Consider the following 16,486-nt stretch of genomic DNA (forward strand, 5'->3'; position numbering starts at 1 on the left):
GGGTCGCTGGGAGGCCGGAAATGACGCTGCGGCTCGCGCGGAGGCGGCGGAGCGGGGTCGGAGCCATGTCGGCGGGAGGGTCCGGGCAACGCGACGCTGGGGCCGCCGGCGGGTGAGGCTGGGGCCGCCGGGGTGGGCGGCCCGCGGGCAGGGGCCTCGGTGCGGCGGTTGCCAGGCGCGGCGGCTGCCGGGCCCGGCGGCTCGGGCGTTGGAGCTCCCGGGAGGCCGCGGCCGGCGGGGACTGAGGCCTGTCCGTTTTCCAGGCGCCGCAGCAAGTGGGACCAGCCCGGCCCGGCTCCCGCGTTCCTCCTCCCCGGCACGGCCCCGCTGCCTGGGCGCCCCTTTCCTGGCGGCGGGGATGGCGGCCCTGCTGCGGCCGGTTCCGAGAGCTCCGCGGCTCCATCCGGGGCGCTGGATGCGGCCGCCGCCGTGGCGGCGAAAATCAACGCGATGTTAATGGCCAAGGGGAAGCTGAAGCCGGCGCCCAGCACGGCAGACAAGGTGAGTGAGCGGGGGGGCGATAGGAGCCGCTGGGACCCCCTGGCCTGGCGGGAGAGCGAGGGCAGGTATCACGTCCCTTGTTTGCAGCCCCTCCGGTGTTATTTTTTGAAATGTCTGTCTATAAGACGAAGAATGGATGGGGGGTTCATCCTTGGAGTAGGCTGTAACTAAAACAACCGAAAAAGTTTTCTTGGTGTTTGCAGAAGAACAGAAAACTGACATAGCTGTAAGTCCTCCTCCACAAGTCTTAGCCAAAGTGATTCTTGTTAAGAAGATAAATACTCTGAATTATATTCTAAATAGTATAGCTGTTTTGTGTATATCTGTTCTTGACATCCATAGTGTTGTTGAGACTGACAGTTATTTTTTAAGGGTTGCCTTACGCAGTGGTATCAAAATGATTTATTTTTTTTTTGTTTTGTCATAGAATCATTTGTAGATAATGAGAAAGAGCGGCAGATGTGCCCTGCTGTGTAGTCACCACAGATGGCTTGCTGTTGGTCATGTATCTGAAATGGCGATTACAGTCTTTTTAACACGTAAGGTTTAGTAGCAAGTAAGCCCCTGGGAGCGGAGGCACAGGCGCTGTTCTCTTCTCTCTGTTGACAGCAACGGGATATGAGGGAATGGCATGGAGCTATGACAGAAGAGGTTTGGGTTGGGTGTTAGGAGATGGTTCTTCACTGAGAGGCTGTTTAGGCACTGGAACAGGCTCCTCAGGGACATGGTCATGGCACTGAGGCTGCTGGAGTTCAAGAAGCGTTAAAATACTGCTCTTAGACTGATGGTCTGATTTTTGGGTTGTCCTGTGTGGAACCAAGAGTGTGTTCCTTGTGCGTTGCTTCTAATATTTAAGTAACAAATTATTAAAATGTCCTGAGGTTTAGATAAAAAACTAATAATGTTTTTTATCTAAGGCTGAGGTTTTGCAGAAGTGAATTAGTAAGTAGTAGGTAGGTATAATGTACTTTCTGTTAATATTTGTAAAACTTTTGGGTCCAACAGCTAAAGGGGGAGAATGTAAAAGGTATTCAACTCCCTAGATTGCTAGGGTTGACATGTATGTTACGTGGTTTTTCTCATCTTTCCAACCACTGGTCTGTTTCAATGGTTGTCTTTGAAGCTGCAGGCTCTGGGAAAAGGTCCAGCTGCAAGTAAAAGCAAAGATGACCTTGTGGTGGCAGAGGTAGAAATTAACGACGTGCCCCTCACATGCAGAAACCTGCTGACCAGAGGACAAACTCAGGATGAGGTATGTTCAGGAGCTCCTGCTGACTTGTGAGGCATGGCAGCTGAATGGTTGTACATTTTTTTTTTTGTATGGTTAAAAAACCTTTCAGTAAACTATATTCAGTGATTGTTTTCTGTTCTTACAAAACTTACTGTGTTTTCTAAGATGCTTCTTGAGTAGTTTATTGGTTTGTTCGATAAGATGTCATATCACGAGGTAACTTAGCATAGCCAGTATCCTTTAGCAGGCGCTGTTTATTCTCTTAACGCTTTAGTAATGATTTATGTTCTCTTTATACAACAACTTAGCTTAAACCACTTTAATGTTTGTGTGTTTTATTATTGGTAAACTTGTCACTTTTTTAATTGCTTGTAGATAAGCCGACTGAGTGGAGCAGCTGTCTCTACTCGAGGTAGATTCATGACTGTAGAAGAGAAAGCAAAAGTTGGACCTGGGTTTGTATTTTTCTGCCCCTTTTTTATAATTGGCTGGTTAATAATGAGGTTTTCTTGTTTTTCATGAGCAGTGTCATGTTTGTGTGCCAGTAAATTGACTATCGAATATTTCAAATGTGCTTATTGTTACAATAATACTGACTGCACAGCTGCTTTCCTTCCTGCTTCGAACTGATAAGGTGAAATAAAAAACAAATGTGGCAGATCAGAGTGTGCTGAAGTTCTTCTGTTTGAACCCTATACTAGATTTCTTGAGCACTTTGTCAAGGATGGGACCCTTCCAATTCTAAAGAAAGCTAATATTTCATAGACTCGGTGCTTTTAATTGTCCTTTCATGTGGACAAGCAAGTTAGAGTTTTCAATAGAATAACTTTTTATAAGTTGTCATGTAATTAACTTCTGAATCTTTGTAGTTTCTAGTGCAAAGCTTTGCTTACTGATTGCTGTGATAATGTGAATGGATTGTTTTTCTACTTCATGTCTATTGCAAGATTTTGAGGAAGAATTCATATAGCCAGATAACTGTAATTGAATTAGATTGAATCCATTACTGTATGTGCTCTGTGGATTTAAAGGAGTGTTTGACATTTCCTTCCTAGAGATCGTCCTTTGTATCTTCATGTCCAGGGTCAGACAAGGGAATTGGTTGACAGTAAGTGCGCAAAGCATTCTGTTTTTATCGAATTATTTGCAATATGTTAAGACAGTCTTGTCGTACTAATAGGTTTTGTTATGACTGATATGGATTTGTGCCATAAATAATGTCAGTGCAAATCATTGATGTTAGTTTTGAGCAGAGACTTTATCTAAAGTACTGTGTCCTGTAAGTCATGGAACTAAAACCTTAGATTTACCACGAGAAAGTGCAATATGTGCTTTGATCACTGCAGTTAATGTTGCTTTCAAAATTAATTTCTCCGGATGGATGGTGTGTATGTGTGGCAGGCAGGGGATGTGGTTTTGTTTTTTTTAAACTCAATTGCCTGAATTTTTTTTCTATCGTCAAGCATGAAGGGAATCTCTTATGTGTTGACATGTTGAATCTAGTCTGCTGTAGTTATCAAGAAGATCAGTGTTTGGGTGGCTATCCCCCTAGTATAAATTCTTCTTGTGAAGAGAACTAAGATCTCTTAGTAATTTCCCTCTACTGAAATACAAATATATTTCATATCCTGTCAAATAGGAGCTGTTAACCGTATTAAAGAGATTATTACTAATGGAGTAGTGAAAGCTGCCACAGGTTCTAGTCCAACATTCAACGGAGCTACAGTTACTGTCTACCACCAGCCGGCCCCCATTACTCAGTTGTCTCCAGCAGTTGGTCAAAAACCTCCGTTCCAATCAGGGGTAGGTAATTTATTTCTGTGTCTTTCATTGAATATCATCGATTACAAAATTTGCCTATTGCAAAGTATAAATGTTGCGTTGTTTACCAGGGGAAAAAGACAAACTTGCACGTTGTGAAATCTGGAGGACTAATCAGACTGAGTCTGAAGAGTGAGACTCAGGTGACAGTAATCTCCTAGAAGAAAAGGGATGGAGAGAGCAGTCCTACTTAGAGAAAAGCAAAGGGCCTACTGTGCCATCCAACACTAACTGTTCTGACTAACAGAAATGAGATTTTTGGTCTCCAGTGAAATGAACATCCTAATTCTAAGAGTGAAATAATAAGCCTTTACTGTTGCATTTACAGATGCATTATGTTCAGGACAAATTATTTGTTGGTCTGGAACATGCTGTACCTACATTTAACGTGAAGGAGAAGGTGGAAGGGCCTGGTTGCTCCTACTTGCAGCATATTCAAATTGAAACAGGTGCCAAAGTCTTTCTTCGCGGGAAAGGCTCAGGTTGCATAGAACCAGCATCAGGCAGAGAAGCCTTTGAACCCATGTACATCTACATCAGGTATGAGGAGGCTTTTAAAAATAGAATAATAAAAAAAATCCTAGTGACCTCTTATGAATTTAGCTTAATTTTTATTATTGTGGTGAGTTCTTAGTCTCAAAGTCTTTAAGAAGATGACTTTAAGAATTATGTCTTAATTCTGTCTGATTAATGCAAATGAGGCAGGTTTTATACTTCTAGTTTAATAGAGAGATCTAGGAAGTGGTAAAGATGGAGGAAGAAGGATCGTGCTATAATGTACTACTTCTACTGGGAAGACAGTAAAGCGATGTTCTTCTTGGGCTTGGGTTGTGATGTTGAACTTTAAGAGCTCAACAAAATGCATTGAGCAACAAGTCATTGCTCTTTGCATGTTTCTTTCAGTATTTAGGGTACCCTGAATTTTCATCTAGAAAATAAATGTTCTTCACTGTTGTTTGCAATTGTGCTAAAATAGCTGCAGAGCAACTAGAGTCCTGTTGTAGTGTCTGATGGCTCTTTAAAGGGTTAAGATTTGACAGCAAGTTGCTGATGAAAAAACTGGCTCTGAAATTTGGTGGTGTTTGTGTTTATGAGACTCTTTTCTATTTTTTCAGTCACCCAAAGCCAGAAGGTTTGGCAGCTGCTAAAAAGCTGTGTGAGAATCTCTTGCAAACTGTGAGTAGCTTTTACAAATATGCGATTTCAGAGCCCATCATAACTTTAGCATGTGCCTGGCTAACAAAGATTTTACTTTATGCTCTCAGCAAAACAGTATATTCTGACTTGCCATTAGTTTTTTCCAAAGAGTGTGTGGAATTTCGACTGTATACATTAAAAAAAAAAAAAAGCAGGATTCTTTTGTTTGATTCCTATACCTTACCTTGTCTTAGCTGTAAACATTGTCCAGAGGCACACAGCCTGTTTTCTTTCATAAAGAGATTGTTGTCCTTGGCACCAAATGAGTTTTTAGAAAATTTGGTGGTGTACACATATAACAAAACCTAAGAAATTTCATTGTATGAATGCACCGCCCCAAAATAAAGTAAAATCCTGTCAGATAGTCTTTCTGTTTGTAGCCCATACTCAAGTATCAATATTAAGTCTCTATTGAAAAATATCTAGAAGTTCTTAGATGCTTTAAGTATTTTGTATCTACTGAAGTAATTCATTTGCCATACTACATTTCCTGTAAAAGGGTATCCTGTGTTTTACATGAATTTGTCACAGAGACCAGTAGTGGTTTGTTCTGCAGGGTTTTGGTGGTTTTTGGTCTGTGTGTTCTTGATTTTCCGTTTTCATGTTTGGATTTTTGTTATGGCATTGAGCATAGTGTGTTCTGTAATCAAAGTCCACTTACAATTTTATGATGATGCATAGTTAAATGCCCTTTGCCTTCAGGAGAGTAATAAAGGAAATAGATGCTTATTTTCTAATCTTTGACATCCTTTGTAGGTTCATGCTGAATACTCTCGATTTGTGAATCAGATAAGCACTGCAGTACCTTTAGCAGGTAAATGTTATGAAGTCTTTAGAGCTGCATTCTATGGAGCTGTACTTACAGCAAAGTTTTGTAGAATTTCTTTACCTGTGGAAGTCCTTTGTGTTAAACTCTTTAATCGAGAAGCAGTCCAGCTTTTTATACTTGGTAATTCACTGTTTTTGTGACTGCTAGCTGAATTGAAGATGACCCTTTTGTTCCTTCTCTCTCTCACCAGGCTTCGCGCAGCCTGCTGCTATAAATAGCGTACCTTCTCAGCCATCATATTACCCTTCCAATGGATATCAGTCTGGTTATCCTGTCGTTCCCCCTCCTCAGCCACCAGTTCAGCCACCATATGGTGTACCAGGCATAGTACCACCTGCTGTGCCATTGGCACCAGGAGTCTTAACAACAATACCTACAGGAGTTCCGCCTGTGCCAACACAATACCCAATATCTCAAGTACAGCCTCCAGCCAGCACTGGCCAGGTACTGCCACAGATGTACTGTTTGCCTTATAGCTGTCAACTTACTGAGCTGTTTCTTGCTAACAATAAAATACTTAAAGTACTTAACGGAGAGAGAATTCTTCTTTACAGTATGCATAGGCAATTTCTGTGGCTATTGCTTTGATGCTTCTGCATAAGCAACAATGTTTTTGGTATGGCTATTTCATGCTGCAGTTTTCATATTGTAATGACCTGTTAGCATAAAGGGTATCTGCAGGGATAGGTCACTTCTGAAAAGCATTTCCACAGGCTATGTAGGTACAGTGAATTGCAGATAATGATTACTTGGAGGTGGGAGCATTCCATAAATCAAATGCTTGTTTCGAATTTAAATTGTAAACTTCCTTTTTGGCTCTCAAGTTCTGCAAAGAGAAACTAGTTGTGTTTTCTGATCCTATGCATGAAACTGTACATTGGGTTTATACTTCATACACATGTATTATCAAATTATCTTTTTTTTCCAACTTCGGCATGCCAGAGTCCACTGAGTGCTCCTTTTCTTCCTGCTGCCCCAGTAAAAACAACTTTGCCGACTGGTACACAGCCACAAGTTCAACCCCATCCCCAAGGTCAAAAGAGGCGCTTCACTGAGGAACTACCAGATGAGAGAGAGTCAGGACTGCTGGGATATCAGGTGGAATAAAATCAGCAATTTTACTTAATTCAACAAAATTGAACTTGGCTAGAGAGGGATTGTTATTAGCACAGTTCATTTAGGACCAGACAGGCAGGACCTTTGGCAGACAGTAATTGTTACAACACATGGAGACCATACTACAGTTTCTTTGACTGGATGCACTGTTCTCAGGCTGTCTTATTTGATTAATTGGCATCTGGCTTTCCAGACCTGCATTCTTTCATGAAGAACAGCAGTGCATTCAGGTCAAAGAGATGGCAATAGTGTTTTACTGGTTAGTTTAAAGGGATGTTATTTTTTTCTTCTTTGCTTTCTTTGTTGGGTAGCTTGGACAGGCTTGTTTGAAGAGAGGGGAGGAAAGCAGGGTAATAACTTCCAGATTTTCCTATTTACCTTTCTTGCAGGTTGCACTTGAGAAGATTACAAGAAGCCTAGTTTTAAGAGATTGATTTTACTTATTTATTTTTAGATAGCGAATGTTACACAGTTGATGTTAATAAGAATAACTTTGAGTTTTTCTGAATTTCTGGAAATGCTTATGATATATCCCTGCTTATAGGCAGAAACCCTTAATAAAAGCTTTGCCTAGAGAATATAAGGAACTGCCTACATGTCAGACCTAATATTAGTATCTGAAGCAGAGTTTTCTATGGCTTGAGGCCTATACAGTATTCAGAATTGGATGATTGAGGAGATAAGTCCTCATGAAGATGGACTAAGTGGTGAGGTGTCTTCTATATTGATGCTCAGATGTGTTTCTTACTACTTTACTCTCCTCAGTATTTTTAGGAGAAAGTATTTGGTTTAACAGTGGTGATTAGTGGCTTCTTCTAGTAGTATATTGCCAACTCTGAAAAGTTGGGTTTCCTATCATTATCATTAAGGAGCTGTAGCTTATGTTGTAGTTGTAGATTTGCTAATGCCGTGTGTTTTTCTGCTCATAGCATGGACCCATTCATATGACTAATTTAGGTACAGGCTTCTCCAGTCAGAGTGAAATCGATGGAGCCGGATCGAAGCCAGCAAGTTCCTCAGGAAAGGAGAGAGAGAGGGACAGGTAAGTGGTGAAAAATATAATCAGACCTTTGCTAATTCTTTGCTTATTCCAGACCTGTTTTTATGGTCTCTTCTGTGACTTGGCATTTTGCTTTTTTTTGTTTGTTTTCATAGAATAGCTTGGGTTGGAAGGGACCTTAAAGGTAACCTAACTCCAACCTCCCACCATAGGCTGCATACTAGATCAGGTTGGCCAAGGCCCCATCCAGCCTGGCCTCAAACACCTCCAGGGATGGGGCATCCACTACTTCTCATGGCAGTCTGTTCCAGTGCCTCACTACTCTTATTGTGAAGAACTTTCTTCTAATGCCTAGACTAAATCCATCCTCTTTTAATTTAAGACTATTCACCTGTGTCTTAGCATTGTCCACCCAAGTAACAAGTCCTTCTCCCTCCTTTTTATACAACCTCTTTAAGTATTGAAAGACTGCAATGAGGCTTCCCCAGAGCCTTCTCTTCTCCAGGCTGAACATGCCCAGCTCTTTCAGCCTTTCTTCAAAGGAGAGGTGTTCCAACCCTCTGATCATCTTTGTAGCCCTCATCTGGACTCATTTTAACAGGTCCACATCTTTCTTCTGCTGGGGGCCCCAAACCTGGATGCAGTACTGTGCCTCAAGAGGGCAGAGTAGAGGGGAACAATCCCCTTCCTCGACCTGCTGGCCACTCCACTTTTGATGCAGCCCGGGATGCAGTTGGCCTTCTGGGCTGCAAGCACACACTGCTGGCTCATGTTGAGCTTTTCACCCACCACAACCCCCAAGTCCTTCTCAGCAGGGCTGCTCTCAATGAGTTCTTCTCCCAGTCTGTACTCCTGTCTGGGATGGCCCCGACCCAGGTGCAGCACCTTGCACTTGGACTGCTAAGACTAAGGCAAGCAGAGAAAAGAGAGGGTGAAATATAAGTCTTATGTTATTACTCATTTTCTGTGATTTCAAAAATAGCCTGTGGTTTTATGAGACCTAATATATGAAAGAGCTGGTAATAAAAAAAAAAAGTTAATCTGGAGAGCTGGTGGTATGCTTCCTGAATTCAAGTAAGAAGTAATTTCGTAAGAAGCATCATATAGCTTTATTCCTCTTTCAAAGTTTTAAGTTCATCTTGTATTGCACATTTTCATCTCTTTAAGTTGGTTGGAGTGCTAAGATGCTCTGTGAAATGGAATCACGTGTTCGCTGTTATCCTTTATACGTTCTTATCCATCCTGAATTTTAGAGTACAGTGAATCTAATTAAAAGTTAAATTCAGTTAAGGACTGCATTTTGAATTTGTTTGCTCTTACCTTTGTCTCTGCTTGCTCTTAATATATAAATAAATAATAATGAAGGCTTGCAATTGTTTAAATAGGCAGTTGATGCCTCCACCAGCTTTTCCAGTCACTGGGATGAAATCAGAATCTGAAGAAAGAAATGGTGTGGGGTCTTTACCAGGCAACCATGGTGAGTGCAGTGAATAAAATACACTTATAAGTCAAGTTTGCATTTCCAAACAAGTTTGCACTGGTCTTAGTGCCCATTTAAATTAGTGATATTTTTTTTTTTTAGCTACTCTTCATACTGTGTTCAGTGAAAAGGGATTTTAGAACACTGCCCTGCTCTAAAATCTCTTGTGTTCACTGTGACTATGTACACAGATAATGCTTCTCATAAAACTTCAGTAAATACTTATATGAATGATGAGGGTGTGATTAAGTGAAGGCAGTGACTGAGTTTTTTGACCCATCAGTCAGCTGAGGCACAGAATCTTATGGGATTGTTTTGTAACACAGATGTCATGTGGCTTTTCATTGTGAACAGCTATCTCTAGAAGCACTAAGGAGTATCAGAGGGAGTTATGGTTCAGGTGTGTATTTACAGACATGAGCTATGTCTGCAAACAACATAAATGTTATTAGATTTCATCCTTTCATAGGGCTTTCATGGATCAAGTCTTTGCAACTTGGTACAACACGTAATCACTTTAACTCTCCTAGTAGTTTAGTGCCTTCCATATCAGATCTGCAGGCACATCGTGTTAGTTTGTTTAACCTTAGTTTTTCTGCAGTATTGGTCCCAGAGATTGCTCTTCTGTTAGCTTTCTTTTGAACAAAATTTCTACTTTTCTTTACATATTTATCTCTTTAACGGTGAAATTGCCATCACTTAGACCCATTTGCTAACTTTACCTTTTTTGTGTGTTTGTTTCTTCTTTCTCTGTTCTCTTACATGGTTCTGATGGATCACTTGTGCTGTTGCTGGTGCTGTTTCGTGTGGCCTTCGACCTTGGATGACTGTTGGCCTTGTGACCTCAAAATGGTGTCCAACTAACAATTTACAATTAACATCTTTTTTTATTAACTTGTTTTGGGGCATTTTATCTCTTTTTATTTTTGTTTTTCCTTCTTGGGGGCTGGGGGGGTTGTTTTGTTTTCCCTTCCTAGATCATCAAGCTAAGAAGATGAAAACTTCAGAAAAGGGCTTTGGATTAGTGGCATATGCTGGAGATTCATCAGATGAAGAGGAGGAACATGGTGGCCATAAAAATGCAAGTACTTTTTCACAGGGATGGAGTCTGGGTTACCAATACCCTTCCTCACAACAGCGAGCTAAACAACAGATGCCATTTTGGATGGCACCATAAAAGCTACATAAAAGAACAGTTTTCATTCATCCTCTTTTTTTTTCCTCTAGCAATAATGCATGTATATTACAAAATGAACTTTGCAAATATGCATTGTTTTTACATTTACAGAAGCTAAAGGTTCAGTATTCCCCCTTGAAAGGGCTCCGTTCTTTTTAAAAATCTTTATTTCTGCGGTGGATTTGTCAACTCTGAAAAATATTTGAAATAGTATTTTTGACAGGGCCAGTCCCTTAAAGAGTGGGGGAAGTACTGTAAAGGAAAACTAGGGAAGCCTGTAGGTCTGTTTCCCATCTTTCCAGGATAACTTAAAAATGGAAAGTGTCAGTCATACTGACTTCATTATACATCTGTTGTTTGTATTTTATCTAGTGTTCCTGCTGTCAGCCTGTGTTTGCAGTCCCATTAAGACAATGGTGACTATGGATTCAATGTTTGGACTTCCAACAAAGGGAAAGGAATATACAGTAATTCAGAAAAATGTGGATTACATTTCCTAGAATTCATAATTTAATTTTACTTTAAGTGTCTCCTGTAACTCCACATTGTTTTTTTTTTTTTTTTTTTTTTTTCCTTTGAAATGTGGTTTTACTAACTCCACAACTTCTGGTTCTAGCCAAATGTCGGGGACGGGAGGGTGCTCAGGTCTTTAATTGGTTTATCTTGATGCTAATTCCCAGGTGGACTTGGTACTGTAACATTGGTACTTCATCTTCTCAAATTATCCCTGCATATTTCATTCCATTCAGCAGTTCATATGGAACTACTTCCCATGAGGTTCTCCCAAACTTCTCTCAATCTCTTAATGCATTCACTTATTTGATTCTACCCATTTTGTTCCATGGAGGTTTAACAAGGAAAAGAAATGCAGCACCTAGGCTTAAACAGCACCAGAGACCTGACCGCAACCGTTGCTCTTGCTTTGAAGAGCAGGAGTGGAGTCTGTGAATAAATGAATAAATGTCTGTTGTTTACGGGCATGAACTGCACCACAGGCTTTCTTGGCAGGGCAGGTCGTTGCAGAAGGAACTCTTGTAATGAGAACATAGGTGTGTGGGGCAGCCAAGATATCGGTCAGCTTTTGAAACAGCAGTAAAAAGTTTTAAAAATCAGACGGTGTGTCCCTGCTGCACACGGAACGACCATGCTGGCTCACTTGTACAAACGTCGTCTTTCCTATGTCTTGTAAATAAGTAAAACCATACTTACATTATAAATAAATGTATAAATATTCTGCTTCTTGCTGACTTTTTTTGTTGAACCTCGCTGCCCTCGGCCTCCGGGGGAGGGGGGTGAATCCTGTCAGAGGTGGGGGCGTGGCCAGGAGGGAGAGAGGCGGGGCCGGGCTCTGGCGGAGGAGCAGGAGCCGCCGCCATTTTGGTGTCGCTGCCTCGGCGCGGAGCGGGGCCGGAGCGGGGGCCGGGCGAAGGTCGCGGTCCCGGGCAGCGGCCGGGAGGATGCGGCGCGGAGGAGCCTGACGGTGAGGGGGGCCGGGGCCGGGGCGGGGTGGGGCCGGGAGAGGGGCTGTCGGCGCTCACGCTGTTTTCTCCTCCTCAGGGGCGGAGGCTTCTTGGGCGCTGAGGAGATGGACGCTGGAGCCCGCCCGGGCGGCGGCACCCCGGGGCAGCCCCGCGAGTACAAGCTGGTGATGCTGGGCGCCGGCGGCGTCGGCAAGAGCGGTGCGTGCGGGGGCCGGGGCCGCGGAGAGGCCTGAAGCCCCGTGGCCTGCTCGGCCTCGGCGCCGTCTTCGCGGGCCGGGTTCGTGTGTTGCCCGCCCGGGGCGGGAGGGAGCGCGGCGTGGCGTCGCTTTCCGTGCTCTGGGGGGAAAAAAAAAAAAAAAAAAAAAAAGCTTTTAGCTTTGCTTCTGAACCCTCTAACGCCACGTTTGTTGAGGATAAGCGTGTAGTTCTCCATGTTTCTGCGTTGTTTAATCTGTGGTTCTTGGTAGTCTTGCATTGTTTTTTCTGTCAGCTTTATCTTCTAGCTGTTACTTGAATAACATCAGGTAAATAACGCACGTAGGCGTGTTGTGAAGTGAATGCCGAAGTGGCAGGTATTTATTAGGCTTATGTGACTGTAAGCGTCCAATTTTTGTTTCCAGCCATGACTATGCAGTTCATCAGTCACCGATTTCCGGAGGATCACGATCCCACAATTGGTATGAAAAATCTCTTTTCTCTTTCCTCTTTGCCGTTCACTCCACCTCCTAGGAGACTGAGGTGCTGTCGAGTCCATTTCTGTAAAGTGTTCAATTTAAAGGAGTCTGTAAACTTGGCTGTAAATTGAGGAATCAGGTCCCTTAATTTACTAATTTAAAGCATTAAAAGTTTTGAGACTACCATAAGGACTGGGATACGTATCCTGAGTTCTCTCTCTTGAACGTTTTTCCCACCATGTATTTGTTTGGGCCACATGCTACCTGGTATTTGTATGTTGACAAACAAGAATAAGAAACTTCTGAGGGGTGATTGCTAGTTTTCTGTTCTAAAAATCTAATCTAATCTGATGCAGATCAGTTACTGTTAATTTGTCAGACCAAACTGTGCTTTGTAATTTAGAAATTTCATGTTAATGGGTGAAGTGCTTCAGAGCTTAATATATTGTTATGTACAGTGATGCTGAAGGGCCTGGAATACCTCCGCTGAGGTTGTTCAGAGAGACTATGAACTCTCTGTCCATGGAAATATTCAGAAGCCACCTGGATGTGGTCCTGAGCCAAGTGGTTCTGGGTGAACATGTTTCAGCAGGGTTTGGACCAGATGGACCTAGTTGAGAAGACACTAAATCACGAAGCAATTAAATTTTAATTTGTTGTTAAATGAAGATCTGGCTAATTTACTGTTATAATATTAACAGCTTACATGGTTCTTGTGTAACATTCTGTGTATTGATGACTAATGTATATTGCAATTGTACTCCAACTTTGTTTTTTCTGATGTGCCATGAATTCACAGAGGATGCTTATAAAATACGAATACGCATTGATGATGAACCTGCCAATCTGGATATCTTAGACACGGCGGGGCAGGTATGTAAGTACTAATAAGTGAGTAGGAGGGTGTTAGGAGTCTGTAATGATCAGTTACAGAGACAGAAATCCTATAAAAGTATGTCTGTCTTTACTTCCAAATTGTTTTTACAGCTGTCATAATTCTTCTAAGATCGTCTTGATTATAGCATCTGTATCATTTTATATGTGCAGGCATCCCAGGCAGTACTCGTTTCATATACTGTTTTCTTCATTGCATCTTGCTATTCATGCTCAACAAGCATATTGGCTGAAAATAATACGCATTTGTATAATTTCTATAGCAAGGGAAGTTTGGTATTAATCCAATAGTATCTCATCCTACATGTAACAGGATGAGAAGACAGATGACCAGTTTGCTAATAGAATTTTTATGCAGCTGTTTTTGGAATACATACTTTGTTTCCCATTTTAAGCAAACTGGAAAGTCATCATACTTGTGCAATTGAAATATAATTGTTTGTTTCTAGGCAGAGTTTACGGCCATGAGAGACCAGTACATGAGGGCTGGCGAGGGATTTATCATCTGTTATTCAATCACAGACCGACGCAGTTTCCATGAAGTACGTGAATTCAAACAGCTTATCTATCGCGTTCGGCGCACTGATGACACTCCTGTGGTCCTGGTGGGAAATAAATCTGATCTGACACAGCTACGGCAGGTAAATGGCTGAGAAATTGGCCCTCCATTACATTTCTCCTGTAAAGTGCAGTAATAAATGAGGTCAGATTCCCTTCCTCAGTTTTTTCTGCATGTTTACTATACAAGTTGAACATTAGAGAAGTACATATTTAACCTGGTATGTGTTGAATAACCAAATGCAATCACAAAGGTAAAGTTTTCAGATTGATTCTTTGAGTTTCAACCTAGGTTTTTCCTAGAATCAATCTTCTTTAATTCCTGAGGAGAGATGCTGTTAATAGAGATACAGCGTTCTGTGAACCACTTGCAAATACTACTACAAATTACAGATGCAAGTGTGATAAGAATGGAGGCATAATAATGGGGAACTTAGAATCTAAGAATGGACAGAAAGAAAATGAGTTTCAGCTTAAGGAAATTGTATTGTCTGTGGGGAAAACAGTTTGAAGCAGAGCTTTACTTTATGGAAAAGTGACATGAAAAACAATTTCCAGAAGTGCTGTTTCTATACCTGATTTTTTTAGTTTGCGTTGTGGCCGGAAAATCATGATAGTTAAGGTAGAACCCCATGCTAAGAGGTGTAAAGCACCTTGGAACAGGGAGTGGGTGTCTGTCTTTGTATGTCTTCGGCAAGCCTGGTGTTCAGGAAAGGTTTTGTTCAGTTCCGGGAAGTGATTTGACAAAAATAATAGATTTTAACCAAGAGAAAGAAATACCCTGAACTGACCAAGCTGACAAATACTTGTATTAACTCTGAGAACTGCTCATATTAGGCAGTCCGTGATTAAGTTCCAAGAAAGGAATTCTTCTTCAATGGTGTTTTATTGACCAGAAGCTGCCATGTCCGGAGAATCTCTTACAGATGATTGCATTGCTTGAGAAGCAATGAGTGACAAAGAAATGGTTTTGTAGAGAAAGATTTAGACATCGGTTGAAACATGCTGTTTGGAAACTAGGAGAGGGTGCATGTAAAGTTCTGGGCTGAGCAGACTAGGAAGAGGTACACTTCATGGTTTTGCCTTTCTTGATAAGTCTGAACTTTGTTTTAGGTCTCCAAAGAAGAAGGCTCTGCTTTAGCTCGAGAATTCAACTGCCCTTTTTTCGAAACTTCAGCTGCATACCGTTATTACATTGATGATGTATTTCATGCTCTTGTGAGAGAAATCCGCAGGAAAGAAAAAGAAGCAGTAATGGCAATGGAAAAAAAATCCAAACCTAAAAGCAGCATGTGGAAAAGACTAAAGTCACCATTTAGAAGGAAGAAGGATTCAGTCACTTGAACGGAGATAATTCCTCTGCAGAATGAAACCTGTGAACGGCCATTTGTAACCGAAGTGGTTTAGTGACATTTCAACAGTATGTTTTAGACTGACAGGACTTTTATGAGGGAGTGTGTAACTTTACCAATTATTTTTGTTTAAATTGGTATTCTCTTCATTTTGGATATTTAACTTAAGACACAGTAACAATTTTGTTGTCATTTTTTGACTGGATCCAGCAAATACTGTTTATATGTTGTTGATTACAAATGCTGATAGGTTTATGACACTGCACTTTTTAATGTTTGTCTTTGGTCACTGCATACTGGAAGTTGAATTGTGTAAAAATATTGCTGAACTTCTACCCAGCCTAACTTAATTTTTTTCCTAGTTGTTTGCACAACAAAATTTTGCTGCTCTCCAGAACAGTAACCCACATTGTGAGAGAAGGCTTTTCGAGGTCATCCTGAGAAATAGTTTACAAAGTGTATGTCATGACTCTGTCAGGTTACGTATTGGTGGCAATGAAGGGAAATGTACTAGAGGGGTTTTGTTGTTGTTGTTCTCACTGAGAAGAATATTTCTATCAAAAGTAATGTGGCATATCTTGTGCAAGTTTATCTGAGTTATCAGTTAAATCTCAGTGTGGTAGGTGGGATTCTAAACAAGTCAGAAAAAGCAAATTATGGTTCCTATGGCAGCTATAACTTGGCAACAGTGCATGAATATGTAGCATTTTCCTACTGTATATAGCATTTACTGTGTTGTCATAGCATGTGTAATGTAATGATGCTGTAGATGCTCTAGAAACTACAGCTTTGAATTTTCTGACTTGCTTTTTAAAATGACAGCTGTAATGGTGCAGTGGCTTATTTATTTACATTCAGTTTTATATTATTATTTTAAAGGAGCCAGTATCATTGAGTAGAAGTCTTTAATGTAGTCATTTCAAATTATTTTATGATAACTACTTTGTAAAGAAAATGACTGAAACTGAGGTATCTGGGCCCAGAATTAATATCCCTAACGCTGGTAAGATTCTTCCAATGCTGTCTTAAAAATAGAACTAGTGATGCAGTAGAAGGAAGCAACTAGCTGGGCACAATGACAGATTTATCTTGACAGATATTCATATCCCTGACCTTAAATATACAAGAGGTACAGTTAGTGCATGTACATTTGTTTTTTTATGCTCAGTAATCAA

General features: G+C 41.2%; 2 protein-coding genes across 4 annotated transcripts in view; both read left to right on the forward strand.

Moving 5' to 3' along the window:
- Positions 1-20: 20 nt before the first annotated feature.
- KHDC4 (KH domain containing 4, pre-mRNA splicing factor) lies at positions 21-11,586 on the forward strand (the record flags this gene model as incomplete). Of its 3 annotated transcripts, none has more annotated exons than XM_084500289.1 (14): positions 21-112; positions 264-501; positions 1,625-1,753; positions 2,108-2,187; positions 2,788-2,840; positions 3,372-3,535; positions 3,882-4,093; positions 4,669-4,729; positions 5,507-5,564; positions 5,770-6,023; positions 6,522-6,677; positions 7,625-7,737; positions 9,081-9,172; positions 10,153-11,586. In XM_084500289.1, 14 exons carry the CDS (start codon positions 21-23, stop codon positions 10,350-10,352), a joined length of 1,902 nt encoding a protein of 633 aa, XP_084356415.1. In that variant the 3' UTR covers positions 10,353-11,586. The 3 variants fall into 3 exon arrangements, 2 of the variants coding, with proteins under 2 accessions (XP_084356415.1, XP_084356416.1); XR_014686213.1 differs by having other exon boundaries at positions 22-112; positions 7,653-7,737; XM_084500290.1 differs by having other exon boundaries at positions 22-112; positions 1,631-1,753.
- Positions 11,587-11,702: 116 nt separating this feature from the next.
- Positions 11,703-16,486, forward strand: part of RIT1 (Ras like without CAAX 1) — a 6,817-nt gene continuing 2,033 nt past the window's right edge. The window contains exons 1-6 of the mRNA XM_084500291.1: positions 11,703-11,832; positions 11,910-12,031; positions 12,454-12,510; positions 13,307-13,380; positions 13,851-14,042; positions 15,073-16,486. The exon at positions 15,073-16,486 is cut by the window's right edge and continues 2,033 nt beyond it. Of these exons, the coding sequence (XP_084356417.1) occupies positions 11,938-12,031; positions 12,454-12,510; positions 13,307-13,380; positions 13,851-14,042; positions 15,073-15,303 (648 nt within the window). The 5' untranslated portion in view covers positions 11,703-11,832; positions 11,910-11,937 and the 3' untranslated portion in view covers positions 15,304-16,486. The remainder of the gene's footprint in view (positions 11,833-11,909; positions 12,032-12,453; positions 12,511-13,306; positions 13,381-13,850; positions 14,043-15,072) is intronic.

The sequence above is a fragment of the Aythya ferina genome (assembly GCF_964211825.1).
Source record: "Aythya ferina genome assembly, chromosome: 29".
Taxonomy (NCBI): Eukaryota; Metazoa; Chordata; class Aves; order Anseriformes; family Anatidae; genus Aythya; species Aythya ferina.